Source organism: Leucopleurus acutus (genome assembly GCF_964270905.1).
Source record: "Leucopleurus acutus genome assembly, chromosome: 15".
Taxonomy (NCBI): domain Eukaryota; kingdom Metazoa; phylum Chordata; class Mammalia; order Artiodactyla; family Delphinidae; genus Leucopleurus; species Leucopleurus acutus.
In genome coordinates, this window is record NC_139157.1 from 17016917 (window position 1) to 17033140 (window position 16224).

Consider the following 16224-nt stretch of genomic DNA (forward strand, 5'->3'; position numbering starts at 1 on the left):
CTAGTGCAGCCAGATTTTCTTATTTTTGAACAAATGAGCCTGGTCAATAGTGTACAATCACTCCCGAGTCTGTTACTTTGGCCTGGCTAAAGCCCATCTGGGCCTCGGGAACCCTGCAGGGTGACAGACAGAAGGGCTAGAAGCACGCTTAGAAACAGGACAGGCTGCCCCTCCCTCTGCCCCCTGCCCTCACCCAGTGCACCAAGACAGACTGCAGGCAGAGCATTTGTGGCAAGTTGGCATCTTTGTTCTATTGTGTCCTGAAAACAAAAATAAGTGCTTGTCTTTTCTTTGGGGGTCAAAGAGAACCACACCAATTTCCTGGAGGGGGCTTTTCTGGAGAAGAGAGTCCCGTGCCAAGATTCCGAGTTCTGCTGGCCACACACTGGGCCTTTCTTCTGGGTCTGGTCTGCATGTCCAGCCAAGGAGGAATTGCATCAGCATCATAAACACAGTGAACGGGTGGCTCTTGTCCAGGGAGGTCCATTTCGGGCCTGACTACATGGCCTCGGGGCCTGGTGGCAGTTTGAAGAGTCTGGCTGCAGACACGAGCTTACTTATGTGTCTCTCCTCTGTGATGCCAGCCTCCTGAAGGCAAGTGTGGGACAGAGAAGGCACTTGGCCCAGCGTGCTGAAGCCCGCTTCAGTGAGGGCACTGGCGTACATGGGTAGACCGATGGAAACCAGCCAATCCGACACGGATGAAACGCATCCGGGAGATAGGGGCTTCCTACAGATTTCTGTGAGTCCACCGCTTGGGATCTGGGTAACCAAAGAAAGCAATTTATCAAGATTCAACAGGTGCCACTGGAGAGCTCTTTCTTCTATGCCTAAAAGGAACACTATGAAATATTATGTTTATTACTACACTATCAGAAAGGGATAATGCTATGAGATGTCCAAGAACATGACTAGCATCAAGAATTCTTTCCTGGGCTTCCCTGGTGGCGCAGTGGTTGAGAATCTGCCTGCCAATGCAGGGGACACGGGTTCGAGCCCTGGTCTGGGAGGATCCCACATGCCGTGGAGCAACTGGGCCCGTGCGCCACAACTGCCGAGCCTGCGCTCCGCAGCAAGAGAGGCCGCGCGACAGTGAGAGGCCCGCGCACCGCGATGAAGAATGGCCCCCGCTCGCCGCAACTAGAGAAAGCCCTCACACAGAAACGAAAGACCCGACACAGCCATAAATAAATAAATAGATAGATAAATTATTTCCTGACTTCTCAAAGGTGAGACAAATCTTCAAGGAAGTGTTGGAGGTTCCAGAAGGTACTTGGAATTAGACCTAATCCCAATTATGTGTGTAAGTTTCCAAACTGTAATCATTTATATTTCTGGCTATTTTGTCTCATGGTGGTCACACTCTTCAACTAATGATCCTTACGGTGCTTGAAGAAGCAAACCTACGTGATAGTGTGAAAAGTAAGATACTCAGTGGGTAAGGTTTTTATAAAGTAAATTTTCTTCTGTATTTGGGATCTACATTAACATCCAGAAAACTAAGCATTTAATCAATATAGTCATAAAGAATTAAAAATACAATAATAAATGTTGGCTAGGGCAGGGAAATGGACATCTATACTTGAATCCTGAGAAGGCCAAATGCTACACCTCTCAGAAGGCAATTTACCACCAAACGTGCAAACCCTTAAGATTTTGTGCAGTCTTGTTGAAGCAAATCCTCTTCAAGGAATATATCCTCAGAAATGAACCCCAAAAGTCTACAAAAATTTATTAACCACGAGGTTCTTCATTCAATTGTTTAAAATAAACAGGCGGAAAAAATCTAAATGTTTCAACAGTGTGGAACTGGCTAAACTAGCACATACCTACTAGAGCACTTTGAAAAACTGATAATACAAAAGAAATTTTAGTAACAAAGAAAGAGGTTCACCACCTGATAACTGAAAACAATAAGGTTTGCAAACTGTTCATGTACTATCATATATGTGCAGAGAAATGACTAGATGGACTTTTTCACAGTGCTGGGGTTATGGATAATTTTCATCTTTTTCTCTCCAAAACGGTATTTATAAACCTTTGTAGGCTGAATAGGTCTTACTCTCTCCCAGGTGTCTCCCTTCGATAGCTATTTTTAAACCTTTGTAGGCTGAATAGGTCTTACTCTCTCCCAGGTGTCTCCCTTCGATAGCTATAATGAACCCTGGGCTACTTAGCGGCTGCCAGCATGCTCATCATTAAGCTCTAGAACTGAATGGACTTCAAAAAGCTGGGTGAGGGGAGCCCCGAAGCGTGGGCTGCTTACCGCCATGCGGTGCTGCTTCCGAAGCAGCTTCACGCGGATCTGGTCCATGTTGGTGGCAACGTCCCTCTCGGGCTGATCTAAGTCTTCCGCATATCTCTGTACCAGGGCCTCGGGAATCCCACAGCGGCCGTGCTGCGAGGGAACAGAAATCTCTTATCGAGGGTTGCGAGGATCTTTTTCCTTCTCCAAGGACGGCAAACACAAGGTAGGATAAGACATTTCGCTACTAGAAAACAGGACTAAAAGTTTTAATTTGAAGTGAATATATTTTATTTAGTGTCAGGATGGATGTTTTAGAGACAATACTTTTACGTCTTTATCTTTTAAGTAGTTATGAGCTCTAGAAAAATGTTTTGAGATATGGTTAAAACAGGACACAATCATTCTCTATTTTGGGGTCCAACGCCCTCACCTCACTCTTATCTGATCATTTTGCAAAATGTTATTGAAGACAGTCTTCTAAACTGCAGGGGAGAAGGGCAAATTTGTGCCCTACAGAGAGTCTACTGTTGGTTCCTCAACTACAGAGTAGAGTTACACTGCTGTATCACTAGACCAGCATTTACTGTACAGTAGAATTCTCACAACTTTCCATTCAAAGGGGTTCATTCACTAAGTATCAGAAGGCGGAGGAGTATTTTATCGTAAGGCACTCTTGGTCATAAGAAGTTTATAACAAAGACTCCGGGGAATGCATTATAACAATTCATGCATTCCTAGGAGTAACATACAGCTACATCTATTATCGTGTATTTGTATTGAAAGTCATTTTGGTATTGGCAGATCTACTCCTTTATTTTTCTTCAAATGAAAAATGAGTTTTCATTATAGGTCTCAATGTTTTTAGTACAATGAGGTATCTTTTCCCCTGTTCCCCATACAGATAATTATACAGTACGATTATTACATCTGAGTAGGGCTCTACAATTTTCAAAGTAGGTTCAGGTTTATTTTATTTGCTCCTACTAATACCTCTAAGAGGTAGTTATGCAGGTCATTATTAATTCCATTTTACGCACAGGGAAATGAAATGGAGATTTGTTAAAGTCTAAAAACAAAGATGTTGAAGAAGACATGGAAACGAACTCACGTCTATCCTTTCAGGAACTCGCTCTGGTACTGACTGATAGCTCTCCCTGCAAAGGATAGCTGCCCCAAATTAAATACAAACAAGTGAAAGAAGAGAAGAGAAAAGAAGGGAAAAGAGAAGAGACCCCTGAGGCCGTGTCTGCATTTAATCTGGGCACTGTGCTACAGGTTCATTTGAACACCAAGGGCGGGGCGGCAGGAGCCCCCGCCGTGGGCCACCCGTACAGTCACTGTGCTTCGGTCCTCGCTGCCAGCTGGCCTTCAGAGGCTGGGAGGTGGGGGCAATGCCGCTCCTCTCGCCTGGCCCCCGCCTGACCTAGAAGAGCCTGTGCAGTGGGGTCAGGGCCTCGGATACCTTATCGGAATAGGGCTCCTCGGTGAGATCGATGCCTTCGGCCCGCAGCTTCTTCTCGGTGAGCATCTCCAGGTCCACCCCGCGGGTGCAGGAGACCTTCCTGGCCAGGGCAGGGCCAAGCCGCACGCCGTGCTCCTGGAGGCTGGCACTCTCAGGCAGCTCCGACAGCCAGGGTGGAGGCCTGGCGCTCGGCGGGCTGCCCGGCTCCGGCACTGGGGGAGGCCTGGCCACTGGCGGCGGGGGACAGTCGCTGGGGCCGCCGGGGCTGCCCTTTTTAAGGGGCAGGCTAGGTGCATCGGGGCCAGGGGCGCTGGGCGGGCCAGGAGGGACAGGAGGCAGCCCGTTGGCGAGGCGCTCCCTGCTCTTCTTGGCGGGGACGGGGGGAGGCTGGGCGGGAGGTCTGGCCTGCGATCTGGCCTCGGGGCCCCTCTGCTCAGCATCCACACCTTCTTTGGTGCCCGGGGGGTGATGTGTCCCTTCGAAATCGAGTCCTTTCCTGTGACCCTCAAGAGGCGTCCTTGTTAAACCGTGTTTAACGGCGGGCGGTTGGGCGTCATAGGTTTTGGGTAAACACGGAGGAGGGGATGTGCCCTGTGAAAAGGCAGCCATCGGGCCATCCAGTTTCCTAGTAGTCGTTTTCTGAGGTTCAGAAAATCTCTTGCTTTGGGTCAGTAGCAGTGCATTGTCAACAGCAGAATCCAGGTTGGGGCTTTGAACCTTTGTGATGGAGGGCGCTGTCTTTTGTGGCACTTTGGGTACAATCTGAGGGGAAGGTTCTGTCACCTCACCAGGCACATCTTTCTCAGGTTCTCCTTGAAGGTCGTCCAGGGAGTGGGATCGGGGCCAAGTCTCCACGGTCTGGGGGCCCTCTAGGGTCTCACAGCTCCGGCAGATGGAAACGGGGAGGCTCCTTCGGTTTTTATTCAAGTCGGTCACACACGGGGGATCACAGTGCTTGGAGGTGTGAGGGGTGAGACCACTGCCCAGCCTCCCCTCCCCTCCCGGCTTCAGCGCGTCTGCTGGCTTCGTTAGAGGCAAGGTTGGGTAGCTGCCCAGCTGATTCCGGTTGAAAGACTTCACGCTGGACTCGGATGAAGATCTGGCAGAGGGGCTGGTTTTCCGAGACTTGCCTAGGAGACAAGGAAATATTTTACAATCACATTTTAAAAAGCGAATCAATCAAACGGATGCAAAAGGTGTGCTAACGTAACTGAAATCTCCAACTCTTACATCCCACTGTTGAATTACACTAAGGACGTAAAGTCACCCCTGGTGATGCAGAGTTATTGTGGTCCCATGTTTATTTTTAGAAAGAATTCTTAGTCTTATTAAAGGACTCAGGGAGATGAAAGTTAATTGAGTTATGTGGAAAGAAAATATGCTGTGTCAGGCAATAAAATAATTCTAGGCCTAATGTCTGTTCGTAGCTGCAGTCAGTGTGAAACAAGGCACACCCACACCCCGTTTAGGAACCACACTGACGGGATTTCTGTTTAGGGAGTAGTTTCCTAAGACCATGGCTGCAAAGAGGACGTAGGACTGAATTCTGGGACAAGTTCTTTAAATGGTATTCCCCAAGGTTCGCTGGTGACCGCTGAATTCTCAAACCTTTCAAGCCCGCCCCGCTTTGTGTTTTGCTCAGGTGTGTAAAATAAAGGTACCCTAGAAACAGTCAGCTGACCTTGGTACAAATGAGTGAACAAGCTGAAGTGAGGATGTCGCCACAGACAATCTATTAGATACTGATATGGTTCTAATTGCCACTGAAGCGATAGACCCGATTACAATAAAATGATTGTCAGGCTGATAACTTATCAACCGGTCACAGTCTACTTAGTTGACAACTGTTGACTGATACTAATTGCTACTGCTGTCTGGTGAACAGAGCCACCCATGGTAACCCTGAGTGCACCTGACCCCAATCCACTTAAGATTCCTCTTCTGTTTGAGACAAGGAAGCGGTCTGAATTTCCTACGGACTGCTTCCCGACTGTTAGGACAGCGAAGCAACAAACAGGCATGCGGCCCTCTTCCCCCGAAACCGCTCTGTCCTCAGGCCGTGCCGCTGCTGCTCGTGTGGCCCTGATGGATGGTCTACTTGGTAAGTTGTTTTCCTTATGGACCTAATAGTTCCCAACACTCAAATGTTGGTTTTCATTGCGAAAAGAAGAGGACATAGGGGACACACAATTTAGGTTTTATGGCTGCAGGTATTTTAGATGGAATTTATTCACCTCACACAGAAGTCAGCAGAGTCTAACTAGAAACGAGAACGGCGAAGAAGTCAGAAAGGAAAAGATTAGCACCGCGTTCACGGCGGTCAGAGAATGGTCTCTTTTCAGAACACTGCACTTTTAAAATCAGTACTTTTCAAAGCAAGAGGATACTTTTTTTTTTCTTTTTTTTTTTTTTTTTTGTGGTACGCGGGCCTCTCACTGTTGTGGCCTCTCCCGTTGCGGAGCACAGGCTCCGGACACATAGGCCCAGCGGCCATGGCTCACAGGCCCAGCCGCTCCGCGGCAAGTGGGATCTTCCCGGACCGGGGCACGAACCCGTGTCCCCTGCATCGGCAGGCGGACTCTCAACCACTGCGCCACCAGGGAAGCCCAGGAGGATCCTTTTTAATGAAGCTTCATTTACAAAACAGATCAAAGTTGAAGTGTGGAGGTTTCTCAAGGCCCAGGTCCACACACCGCCACCAAGGCCCCCATCCTCGGGGCCCCGCAGACCACAGTTAAAAACCAGGGCCTTAGGCAGCATGAGCTTCTGAACCAGAAGTTACGGACTGCATAAGAGGGACTGCTTCTGTAAACCTTGCGTTTATTTCTCCACCCGGTGAAAATACTCTCCTAGTAAAACTAGATCAAAATCGTGCAGCTTGGTTTAATGTTTGAGAAAACAAAGGTGGGGAGGTACCATGTCCTTAACTGTTACGTGGACAAAGCAGAAAAGATGGGTGTGTGGGGGGAGAAATGTTGAATCTATTTTGAAAACGTCTTGCTTTTCAAGTGCTTTCGGCTGGTTTGAATTGTGGACTTCCGGCAATTTCATATCTTCAGTGTATATGTTTATGCTCCTTTTCAAAGTGAAAGGTATGGTTGATCCTGTCGTTCCAAAGCCCGTTTAGTAAATGTCTTCTCTGTGCACATAGACGTTTACTTCAGTAAAGTAAACCACTGATTCAAACCGAGTCCACATGTGCCGTGGGTATGGGAGCCAAAAATACACATTGTCCAATAACTTCCAAAAACTAGACCATGAGGAGGGCTGGCCCAGTGATGTGAAGTTTGGGGGTCATAACTCTGAGCCCCCAGTCATGCTGTCTGTGGGGACAAGGGAAGTACCATATTGGATGTGGGTAATTATATTCTTTCTGTCTAGCTGGTCTGAAGTTTTGAGATTTTTTTAAAAACAAAAATGTGCTCTTTAAGATTTAATTATATACCCTTCATTCAGAGATCTAGCTTTCATAAAAATGAAGAAATGTTTGAATAGACTTTTCACATTATTTTAATATGAATATAGATATTTTCATACTGTAATGATAATACTGCTGCTAGGATCTATCTGCTTTTTGTGTTTTTGTTTTTGAATTTTAGAATTTTATTTCTTTTTTATACAGCAGGTTCTTATTAGTTATCCACTTTATACATATTACTGTATATATGTCAATCCCAATCTATCTGTCTATGGAAGGAGTCATCGTGCAACTGCGATCCCTGAACTAACGAGCACGCCTGTTTTCCCAGGGCAGTGTCCGAACACCGAGGGCAGCCCCTGCTCGGGCTTTACTGTCTATTTAAGAAGAAAACTTGAGGTGAGGGATGATGGTGATACTGAAGGAACCAAACCTTCCTGCCCTGGCTTTGCATCGTGTTCTCAGCGGGGCTCCTCAAAATCCTCCCGTTGAAATGAGAGACTCACGGATGACAGTCCCGAGCACGGGGATTTTCTTGCTCTTCAGAATAAATAAGCAAAATCAAATAGGCAGAGAGACCTTTTATGGTATATGTTGCCCTTTGCCTTGTTCCCCAAATAGGTCCACCTATTTTCATCTAATCCATGGTTTGTGAAAGTACTTATGATAACATACAAACGAAATCCCTTCTGGCCTGAAGTTCAACTAAGCCCCGATACCCCTGGCTGATGTACGACGACATTAAGTAGTTAAGAGTATGGACTTGAAAATGCTTATGGCATTGGAAAGTCAGGTCTAAAATATTGTCTACCATTGACTGAGAGCCTATTATTATGAGTCAGAGTGGTGCCAAGAGGAAAAGAACAGGGGCTTCAGTTATTATTTAATCTCTCTTTAGCATCCTCATCTATAAAATATGCACTGCAGGATCTGAGTGATAATTAGCAATTGCATACGTGCGCACCTAGCCCACTGCCTCGTTCATAATCAGTGTTTACAAAGTGCTAGGTATTTTTAATATATTATTACTTTGTCTTAGAATAATCTATATAAAAAAAAAACAACTCACATTACCATTTAAGAAGTAAGGAGGAGGACTTCCCTTTTGGCACAGTAGTTAAGAATCCGCCTGCCAATGCAGGGGACACGGGTTCGATCCCTGGTCCGGGAAGATCCCACATGCCACGGAGCAACTAAGCCCGTGCGCCACAACTACTGAGCCTGCGCTCTAGAGCCCACGAGCCACAGCTACTGAGCCCGTGTGCCACAACTACTGAGCCTGCACTCTAGAGCCTGTGAGCCACAGCTACTGAGCCCGTGTGCCACAACTACTGAGCCTGCACTCTAGAGCCTGTGAGCCACAACTACTGAGCCCGTGTGCCACAACTACTGAAGCCCGTGTGCCTAGAGCCTGTGGTCCACAACAAGAGAAGCCCCCACCCGCAAGCAGAGAAAGCCCACGCGCAGCAACGAAGGGCCAACGCAGCCAAAAACAAATAAGTAAATCAATTTGTTTAAAAAACAAAAAAAGAGGTAAGGAGGAGTCGGAGATGTAATTTGGCCAAAGTCTTCAGCTATGCCCTATTCACGTTCAAACACCAGGTCTCCCCACTCAAAAGCCCCACAGCTCTTTGCATGATCCAGATGGGGGGAGGGGCCTAAACCTCTAAGAGCAGCAGAACAATGGAAAGTTTAGGGTCCCTTTCTCTGACACATAAGTTTAAACTCTTTCCAATTATGTGCTATGTGGGATGGAAGAGTAACTGATGAAAGACCTCTCTACTCATTTCTCAACATCATCAGTGGCCTAGGTTCCTGAGAGATGTTCCTCCCTCCTAAGGATCTTAATTAAGCACCATTCACCCCGGGAAAACTCCTCTCCCTGTTGCCAGTTTTCCCAAAAGCAATGAATGGCTCAGGCTGAGGAAGAAAGACAGTCATTAGCCAAAGCACAGATGTCAAGAAACGGCCCAGTAGGCTTGCGTATGAAGATGCATTCACGATCATTTGTGCTGACAGTACCGTTTTCCAAGTTCTCGCTGCTTTCATAGCATCCTGAGTCTCGCGGAGAGCATCCACTCAAGCCCTGGCTGTCAACAAGCAGCTTCTCCTGGGATCCGGACTGGTCGCTGTTACCTAAAGAAGAAGGTGAACACATAGCATGGGATCGTAAGAAGACGGAAAAGCAGGCTCCAAATCAACGGCATCCCAGTTCTATCCTCGGTTCTCACAATACATTTTGAAGCCTTGGACTTCGGAAGAGAACAAATTATTTTAAAGTAAGTGAGATAAAAATGAACGAGTGAGATTAGAACACTTTTCTTTTCAAATCATGTATCACAGGAAGGTAAGTCTGTAGACAGAGGACATAGTTGAAATACATCAATGCCTTTTAAGTTACCCTCAGGCCAACCAGGGAGAGGAGAAATTCAGAGCATCATGTCAAAAGTTGGGGGAGAGCAACCACAGTCTGCACATTCTATAAAGAGGGCATGCCTGGCCTTATGTAGGTTCAAAGTTACAGGAAGACTGTCTTTCAATCATTATGCAGACTAGATGCTTGGTCGATAAAAATGGAAACCAAGAAAACATTTTCTACCTGAAATAAGTAGTTGACGATGAATGGCTTTAATTTACTTTTCTTTCTCTTCACTTCGCCTCCCCCCCTCCCCACACACACACTCTAAATCAATAAACCAGAAATCTGATGCCTTTTCTTGGGTCATTAAAAAAAAATTGCGGGAAGGCTGAGGGCTGCCATTCCTACTGTCCACTGACCACTTCCTGTTTGTATTTCTCACATGGAAAGCATTTTATAACAGAAATCATGGCGGAACAACCCCTTAAATTAGAGCACCAAATTAAGAAATGCTATTTTTAAAGTGATTAATGAAAACTTAACTAATTGGAAGCAAAAGAGGAAAACCCTTTCCCCTCCCCCGCACCGAAAGTGGAACATTCTAGAGTGGTGTCCTCATTGTGTGGAGGAGTCTGTGGATTTGGAATGGCCTTTGTTCTAGCCTAGCATGTTATTTTGGAAAATGATACTTATAAAATGAGGGCTTGGAGCTATCAATTACAACCCAGGAAGAGGAATCAATGCAGTTCGTCCTTGGCGAGATAGTTCAGTGTATTGCAGCGGGCAAACAGACTCCAAAGTGCTGACGGACGGGAATAAAACAGAAGACTTGTCCCTGCCGCTGCAGGAAATGCAGACTGTGCCTGCATCTTTCGGGATGCCAGCCTCACACACAGCAGGATACCTGAAGTTATTATGGGGAGTGAAGGGGTCCCTTGCATTGCCTGAAAACCGCAGTTCAATCCATAAAATCATGAGGCCTATTGAAGGGGCTAGAGCCACCTTCTTCCTGAAGGATCCAATCAGCAGCTACTTGCAGGAACCCAACAAATTGAGCAAAATTCCCTAAAACTAAAAGCTAGTGTTTCCCCAGTAGGTTGTCCTTCTTCATTAGGGAGAATGAAGAGGCGGGGCATCTCTTAGATGTACTGCACACTCAAGGCCACATCCTCCCCGCACCCCAGACTCACTAGAATTAACGCCAAGGAACCAAGGATGAGAAAGAAGGGGAGCTGGAATCACGGACATTCTCACAGTCAAGTGAGAGCGAAGGACTGGGTTGTAGGGCTGAAACTCCATTTGGACATGACCTGAATTTGGACTAAAGGTCTCCCCAACCCCATCTCAACACACACACACACACACACACACACACACACACACACACACACGGAGAAAGAATATATGCTAAGACACTGATGAGACATCCCAACATCAAAAGGTGCTTATGCGCAAGGATATGTGCCATTTTCTGGAGTGTAGTTACCTTGGAAAAGAAGGGAAAGGAATGGGATTCTTGGATAGCAGGCCTTCCAATGGGCTTGCAACACTTATGTCTTTAAAAAATAAGCACTGAAGTAAATATGACAAAATGGTATGTGGATTTGTTTAATTTTTCTCTGTACTTTCCTGCATATTTGAAATAATTCCTGATTAAAATTCTTATTCTTATGAAAATGATTTTGTTAAACGAGAGCTTTCACCTGGCAGACCTAGGAGAGTGGGTCTGGGATCAGTAGAAGGAACTGCCCCGGGACAATGAGAGTCTTTTCCAAATAGAACCCCGCAGGAAGGCTGGCATTCCCCGTGCACAGATGCAATGAGAGAAGCTGGACCCATCTGAGTGCCAAGCCATGATGCAGATGTGCCTCTTGCTCTTGTGGGGGCTGAGCTGGAAGGTGTGCAAGATCTCTCAGATCTCAGCAGGTCTCTGGATCTGTCTCGTCTGACAGAAATGTATTGTGTTCCTCTAAGGTATCAGTTACTTAGAGTACTTCTTAAACACAATGAATTTAAAAGCGCCGAATGTAGCATCTTCTAATCCTAGGATAATCCTGCGTCCAGGCACTTGGTGCTCACTGGCACCCCTGAGCCCTTGAAGCCTTTGTTTTAGAACCACTAAAAAGAAGTACCAATTTATGTATGCGGGATGTTCTATACAGTGACACAGCACAGATTCAGAGTAGGATTTACGAAGAGGCAAAGAGCCTTCCTTAGACTTGTGAGTGAGCATGATGAGGGGCAAAGATTCCCTCCTATAAAATATGCCCAAGTGCACACCTCAGGACATGATCCCAGGAGGGACAAGGAGTCTTAGCCCTGCGGCATGACAGAGACAGACCCTGCACCTTATACTCAGAATTTAGCTTTGCTCCTCCTGTGTCTAAATGCTAAAGGAAACACAACGGATGGGGTTTATAAACCAGCTGTTCTCAGTGGCTGAGGAAGAGCAAATGAGCTATCTTACCGAGCAGATGTGGTCCAGGAGACTAGATGATTGAACGTTAATTGATATTCATATAGCTGGTCGGCCATTCCAGGCATTGGGCCAGGCTCTGACACAACCTGGCCACAGATCCCCAAGGTGTCTCCTGGGGAACTCCAATACTAAAGAGACCAGGTTATAAAGTGATATTAACTCTGAAACACAATTCCCTCCAAATCTATCCCTGAAGGCAGTGTGTTTATCTAGGGTTTAGACATCTATCTGATGGTGTGTCATCAGTTAATTTAGAGGGAGGACTTATTAAGCAGAAGTGAATTTAACTGCACTGAGACACTTGCTTCCATGTCTCTTGGGCCTGATACATTCAGTAATGTACAATTTTTTTTCCCACCATTCACCATGATTTTGGTGTGTCTTTTAGCAATGGAAATGCTATTAGCTACTGATATCCCTGAAGCAGAGCATTTGAAAGAAAATGCATTTGAATTCAGTAACTGGCAAGGATACTCTCCACTTTGTGATGAATAATTTCAGGAATATTTCTGATGTCAGACTGAAGAATAAAGAGCAAGATAAGACCGGGTTAATGGAGCAAAGGACACAGTGTATTCAAATAACTACAGGCAAGCTGTGAGCTCACTAAATTCTCTTCATGGGTTGTAGAAATGAGCTATCATTTTAGCCGAGAAATCGCAGCACGGAATTCCCTGCCCCACATATTCATTTGAGATTATTTCCTGCTTCTTTAACGCAAGCTGATGAATTTCATTTATTCATTAATTAACCTATTCATTCAGAAAACAACTCCTCATGTGCTTTGAGAAGTAATTAACCCTTGGTGGGGCAAGATACTCCCAGTTTGTCAGTTACTCTTGTGCCCAGGTATCCTAATGACCTCCTGAAGGCTGCACATCCCACCAGCCCCCAAGGTGGCATGAACTGTGTGTCTTAAAAATACTGCAATTCAATTCTCAGTCCCTCAGAGGAGCGTCTTCCTCAACGATTACCTAGAAACATGTCAGGAAAGTATAGGCTAGTAAGGTTTTCTTTTGCTCCTGCATTGGCAGGAAGGTCTGCTTTGGGAATCTATGTCTTTGTGCTATTTGACAGAATACAAAATTGACCTTGGCTTTGGAAACAGTAGGATCGAATGAGTGACTCCAAGGACCCAAGCATATGCTCGCAGCTTATGGGACGCCTGCTGGTGACTTGAGAATGTGGCGGATCTAACAGTGAACACGTCTGTGCTGGGAAGGACTTACTGTCATACTCCTGTAACAGCTCCACGGCTGTCAAGAGAACAGCTCTGTGCTCTGGGTCCCGGATATTTAACTCGTCCAAATCTTCCTCCTCCAGGAGCTTAAAGGTGTCCAAGTCTTCATATCCATTGAACAGGAAAGTGGGCATGTGCTCCTGGAGGGAAACAAGACAGAAGTGAGTCAGCAGCCCAGCCATGTGATCCACAACCGATGACCGGCCTCAAACCCCTAAACTCTTTTTCCATAGTCATTTTTATGCTAATTCAAACATTAGTAAGTATCCTTTGTAGCACAGTCTGGACCTCCCAGTCCTACAGCGGGGCAGGCAGGGCACTTCATCCATCAGGGGTTAAGAAGATTTACACTGCAGGCTGAGATGACTCCACTGGCTTGCATTTTAATTGTGCCCTTGCTGTGAGCTGAAGCCTGTAATGCCACCCAGTGCGCAGCGGAGGAGGTTCTTCTTTCATTCAGAGCTGCTGAAATCCAGCTCACAGAGACCTGTGACCTCCTCAGTAGCAAGACAGTTGTGCAAGGAGGAAACAGAATCTACCACGTAGACCCACCCCGCTAGATGCCGGGAGTAATGGGGGGAGAGAGGGTGGAGGGGAGAATCCTTACGGCCTCTGAGAAGCCAGCCAGGGCGCCAGGAGTTTGTGCTTACAGCCCTTCCTGGTAGTGGCTTGAAGCTCACAGCTCTTTGGACTAGGAGCTCATTGCGACCTGGATTTATGCTATCACCCCCAGCGGAGGTCAAGGGCAGAGTCATGGTGCTGGTAACTATTTCTGTAGGATAATGGGTACTCATCATAGCAGATGCGGGGCCAGGACAGGACGGAACTAACTTTGAGGTTGATGCGATCCAGGAGATCCTCCACCGACTTGGGCTGGGGGGGTCTTCCTTTCCTCCTCCTCCTGGTGGGGCGCTTGGGCTTCTCCTCTTCCTCGTTGAGCACGTCCACGTAGATGAATTTGAATGTGCCCACCTTGTTGTTCAGCAGGCCCATCCAGGTGCCCATGGGGGGTTTGCTGATTATGTCAATGATGTCTCCTTTCTGTGGCCCAGGGAACAAAGATCTTTCCGTTAGGTACACTTCCAAGCATGAACCATCTGTCAATCAGAAGTGTGAATCACACGCATGTGAAGACACTAGGAAGACCAGAATCAGGGCTCCACGAGTCACCCGCTACGATTGGGAGTCCGGCAGATACCGGACAGGGCACTCCTGACCGTGCCAGATCTCATGGAGGCCCAAAGGCCCATCCCCTCTGGCCTCCTGCACCGCAGGACAGTGGCCCGAGGTGTCCGTCCACCAGGGCTCAGGGCTGGGTGGGCACCTGGCTCTCTAAATGCCCTGCCCTTACCCAGAGAGCACCTACTTCTTAGAAAAAGAATTCCCACCAATCAGATGTCAGTGGCAACCGCTGTCCTGTAATCGCTTCATACATTTCGTGGAACCCCATCTGTCCCATATGAATGTCACTGATGACAGAGAGAAGCCAGTTACATCTCTTCAGTTGGTGAAAGCACAGAGACTGGAGGGTGGAGGGCAACAGGAATTCTGGAGGGAAGCTGAGGTCAGAGGACAGGGCCAGAGGGATGAGGTGGTGACAAAAGAGGATTAACACAAGACCCTCCTCCATCCCCAAATGCTGGCTGGTTCTCTGTTTCATTTTCCACTACAGAGGTCGAGACCGGCTTATCAAGGTAGCAGAGACACTGGCCAGTCTGCACCACAACAGCCCAGCATTTAACAGCAAGGAGAAGAGAACATCTCCTAAGGCAACAAGGCACCCCGTGTTACTGCTCCAAGGCCAGGCAGACACACACCTTGAGCTTGAGTGAGTCTGTGTCATAGGGGCTGGGCGTGAAGTCGGTGTGCACCCTGGCGCGCCCACAGAATGGGCCCCGGTACGGGGGCTCCTCGTCATCACCGTCTTCCGACTTAACACTCTCCCTGTTGCTGGTCGAGGAATCAGTGGTGCTCACTGTTTGACCACCTGTACAGGAAAACAGGCAGAACACGGGTCAATACAGATTTCCTGCACAGCAAAGCTGAAGGCACTGAAGGGGGCTTCCCTGGTGGCGCAGTGGTTAAGAATCCGCCTGCCAATGCAAGGGACACGGGTTCGAGCCCTGGTCTGGGAAGATGCCACATGCTGTGGAGCAACTAAGCCCGTGCGCCACAACTACTGAGCCCGCGTTTTAGAGTCCGCGAGCCCTAACTACTGTGCCCGTGTGCCACAACTAATGAAGCCCGAGTGCCTAGAGCCCGTGCTCCGCAACAAGAGAAGCCACCGCAATGAGAAGCCCGTGCACCGCGACGAAGAGTAGCCCCCGCTCGCCGCAACTAGAGAAAGCCCGCGTGCAGCAACGAAAACCCAACATAGCCAAAAATAAATAAATAAATAAATTTGTTTAAAAAAAAAAGAAGGCACTGAAGGCATCACAGGCTAGGAAGGTAAGAGCCAGAGGAGGGAGTCACGAGACACAGCCAAATGTCAGGACCAGAGCAGAGTCCAGGGGAGGATCTAAGTTTTCTGACTGTTCTCCCTAATCAAGCCCCAATCAGACAGGGGCCTTCATCAGGTTATCTTTATGACCAGGGAATCCAGGTGACACCGAGGCTCCCGGATAGAGGACACCACCCTTAACATTCATAACCTCTCATTTGTCAGGCATACTATTTTTACCCCATTTTACAGATGAGGAAACGTAACTTGCTCAAGGCCAAATGCTTTTAAAGTAGTGAGTTTAAACTTGGTCTCTTCCCCCACAGCATTCGGCAGGCACCACCGTTGGACCGGGAGTGGCTGCACAGCATTTGTTTCAGGGACATCTGTCATTCTCTTCTCCTCTTATTATTTTTTTCCCCGTTTCTTAGTTGATTATTTTATTGCCCTGATAATAATGTTTTAATCGACATTTTGTATTCATGAAAGTTAGGAAGACATTAGCTTTCTTTGTCAAGCCAGAAGAGCATTATTGGCACTCCCCACTACCCGAAATGCATCAGGGAAAAATAACATTA

The 16224-nt window shown here is 47.2% G+C and overlaps 1 protein-coding gene across 4 annotated transcripts in view; it reads right to left on the reverse strand.

Annotated features, from left to right (window-relative positions):
- Positions 1-186: 186 nt before the first annotated feature.
- SASH1 (SAM and SH3 domain containing 1) overlaps positions 187-16224 on the reverse strand; it is a 184897-nt gene continuing 168859 nt past the window's right edge. For all 4 annotated transcript variants that reach the window (XM_082855289.1, XM_082855288.1, XM_082855291.1 and 1 more), the window contains 7 exons: positions 15024-15193; positions 14038-14247; positions 13196-13346; positions 9151-9264; positions 3711-4840; positions 2267-2398; positions 187-762 (listed from right to left, as the gene is read on the reverse strand). In XM_082855289.1, the coding sequence (XP_082711415.1) occupies positions 499-762; positions 2267-2398; positions 3711-4840; positions 9151-9264; positions 13196-13346; positions 14038-14247; positions 15024-15193 (2171 nt within the window). In that variant the 3' untranslated portion in view covers positions 187-498. The remainder of the gene's footprint in view (positions 763-2266; positions 2399-3710; positions 4841-9150; positions 9265-13195; positions 13347-14037; positions 14248-15023; positions 15194-16224) is intronic.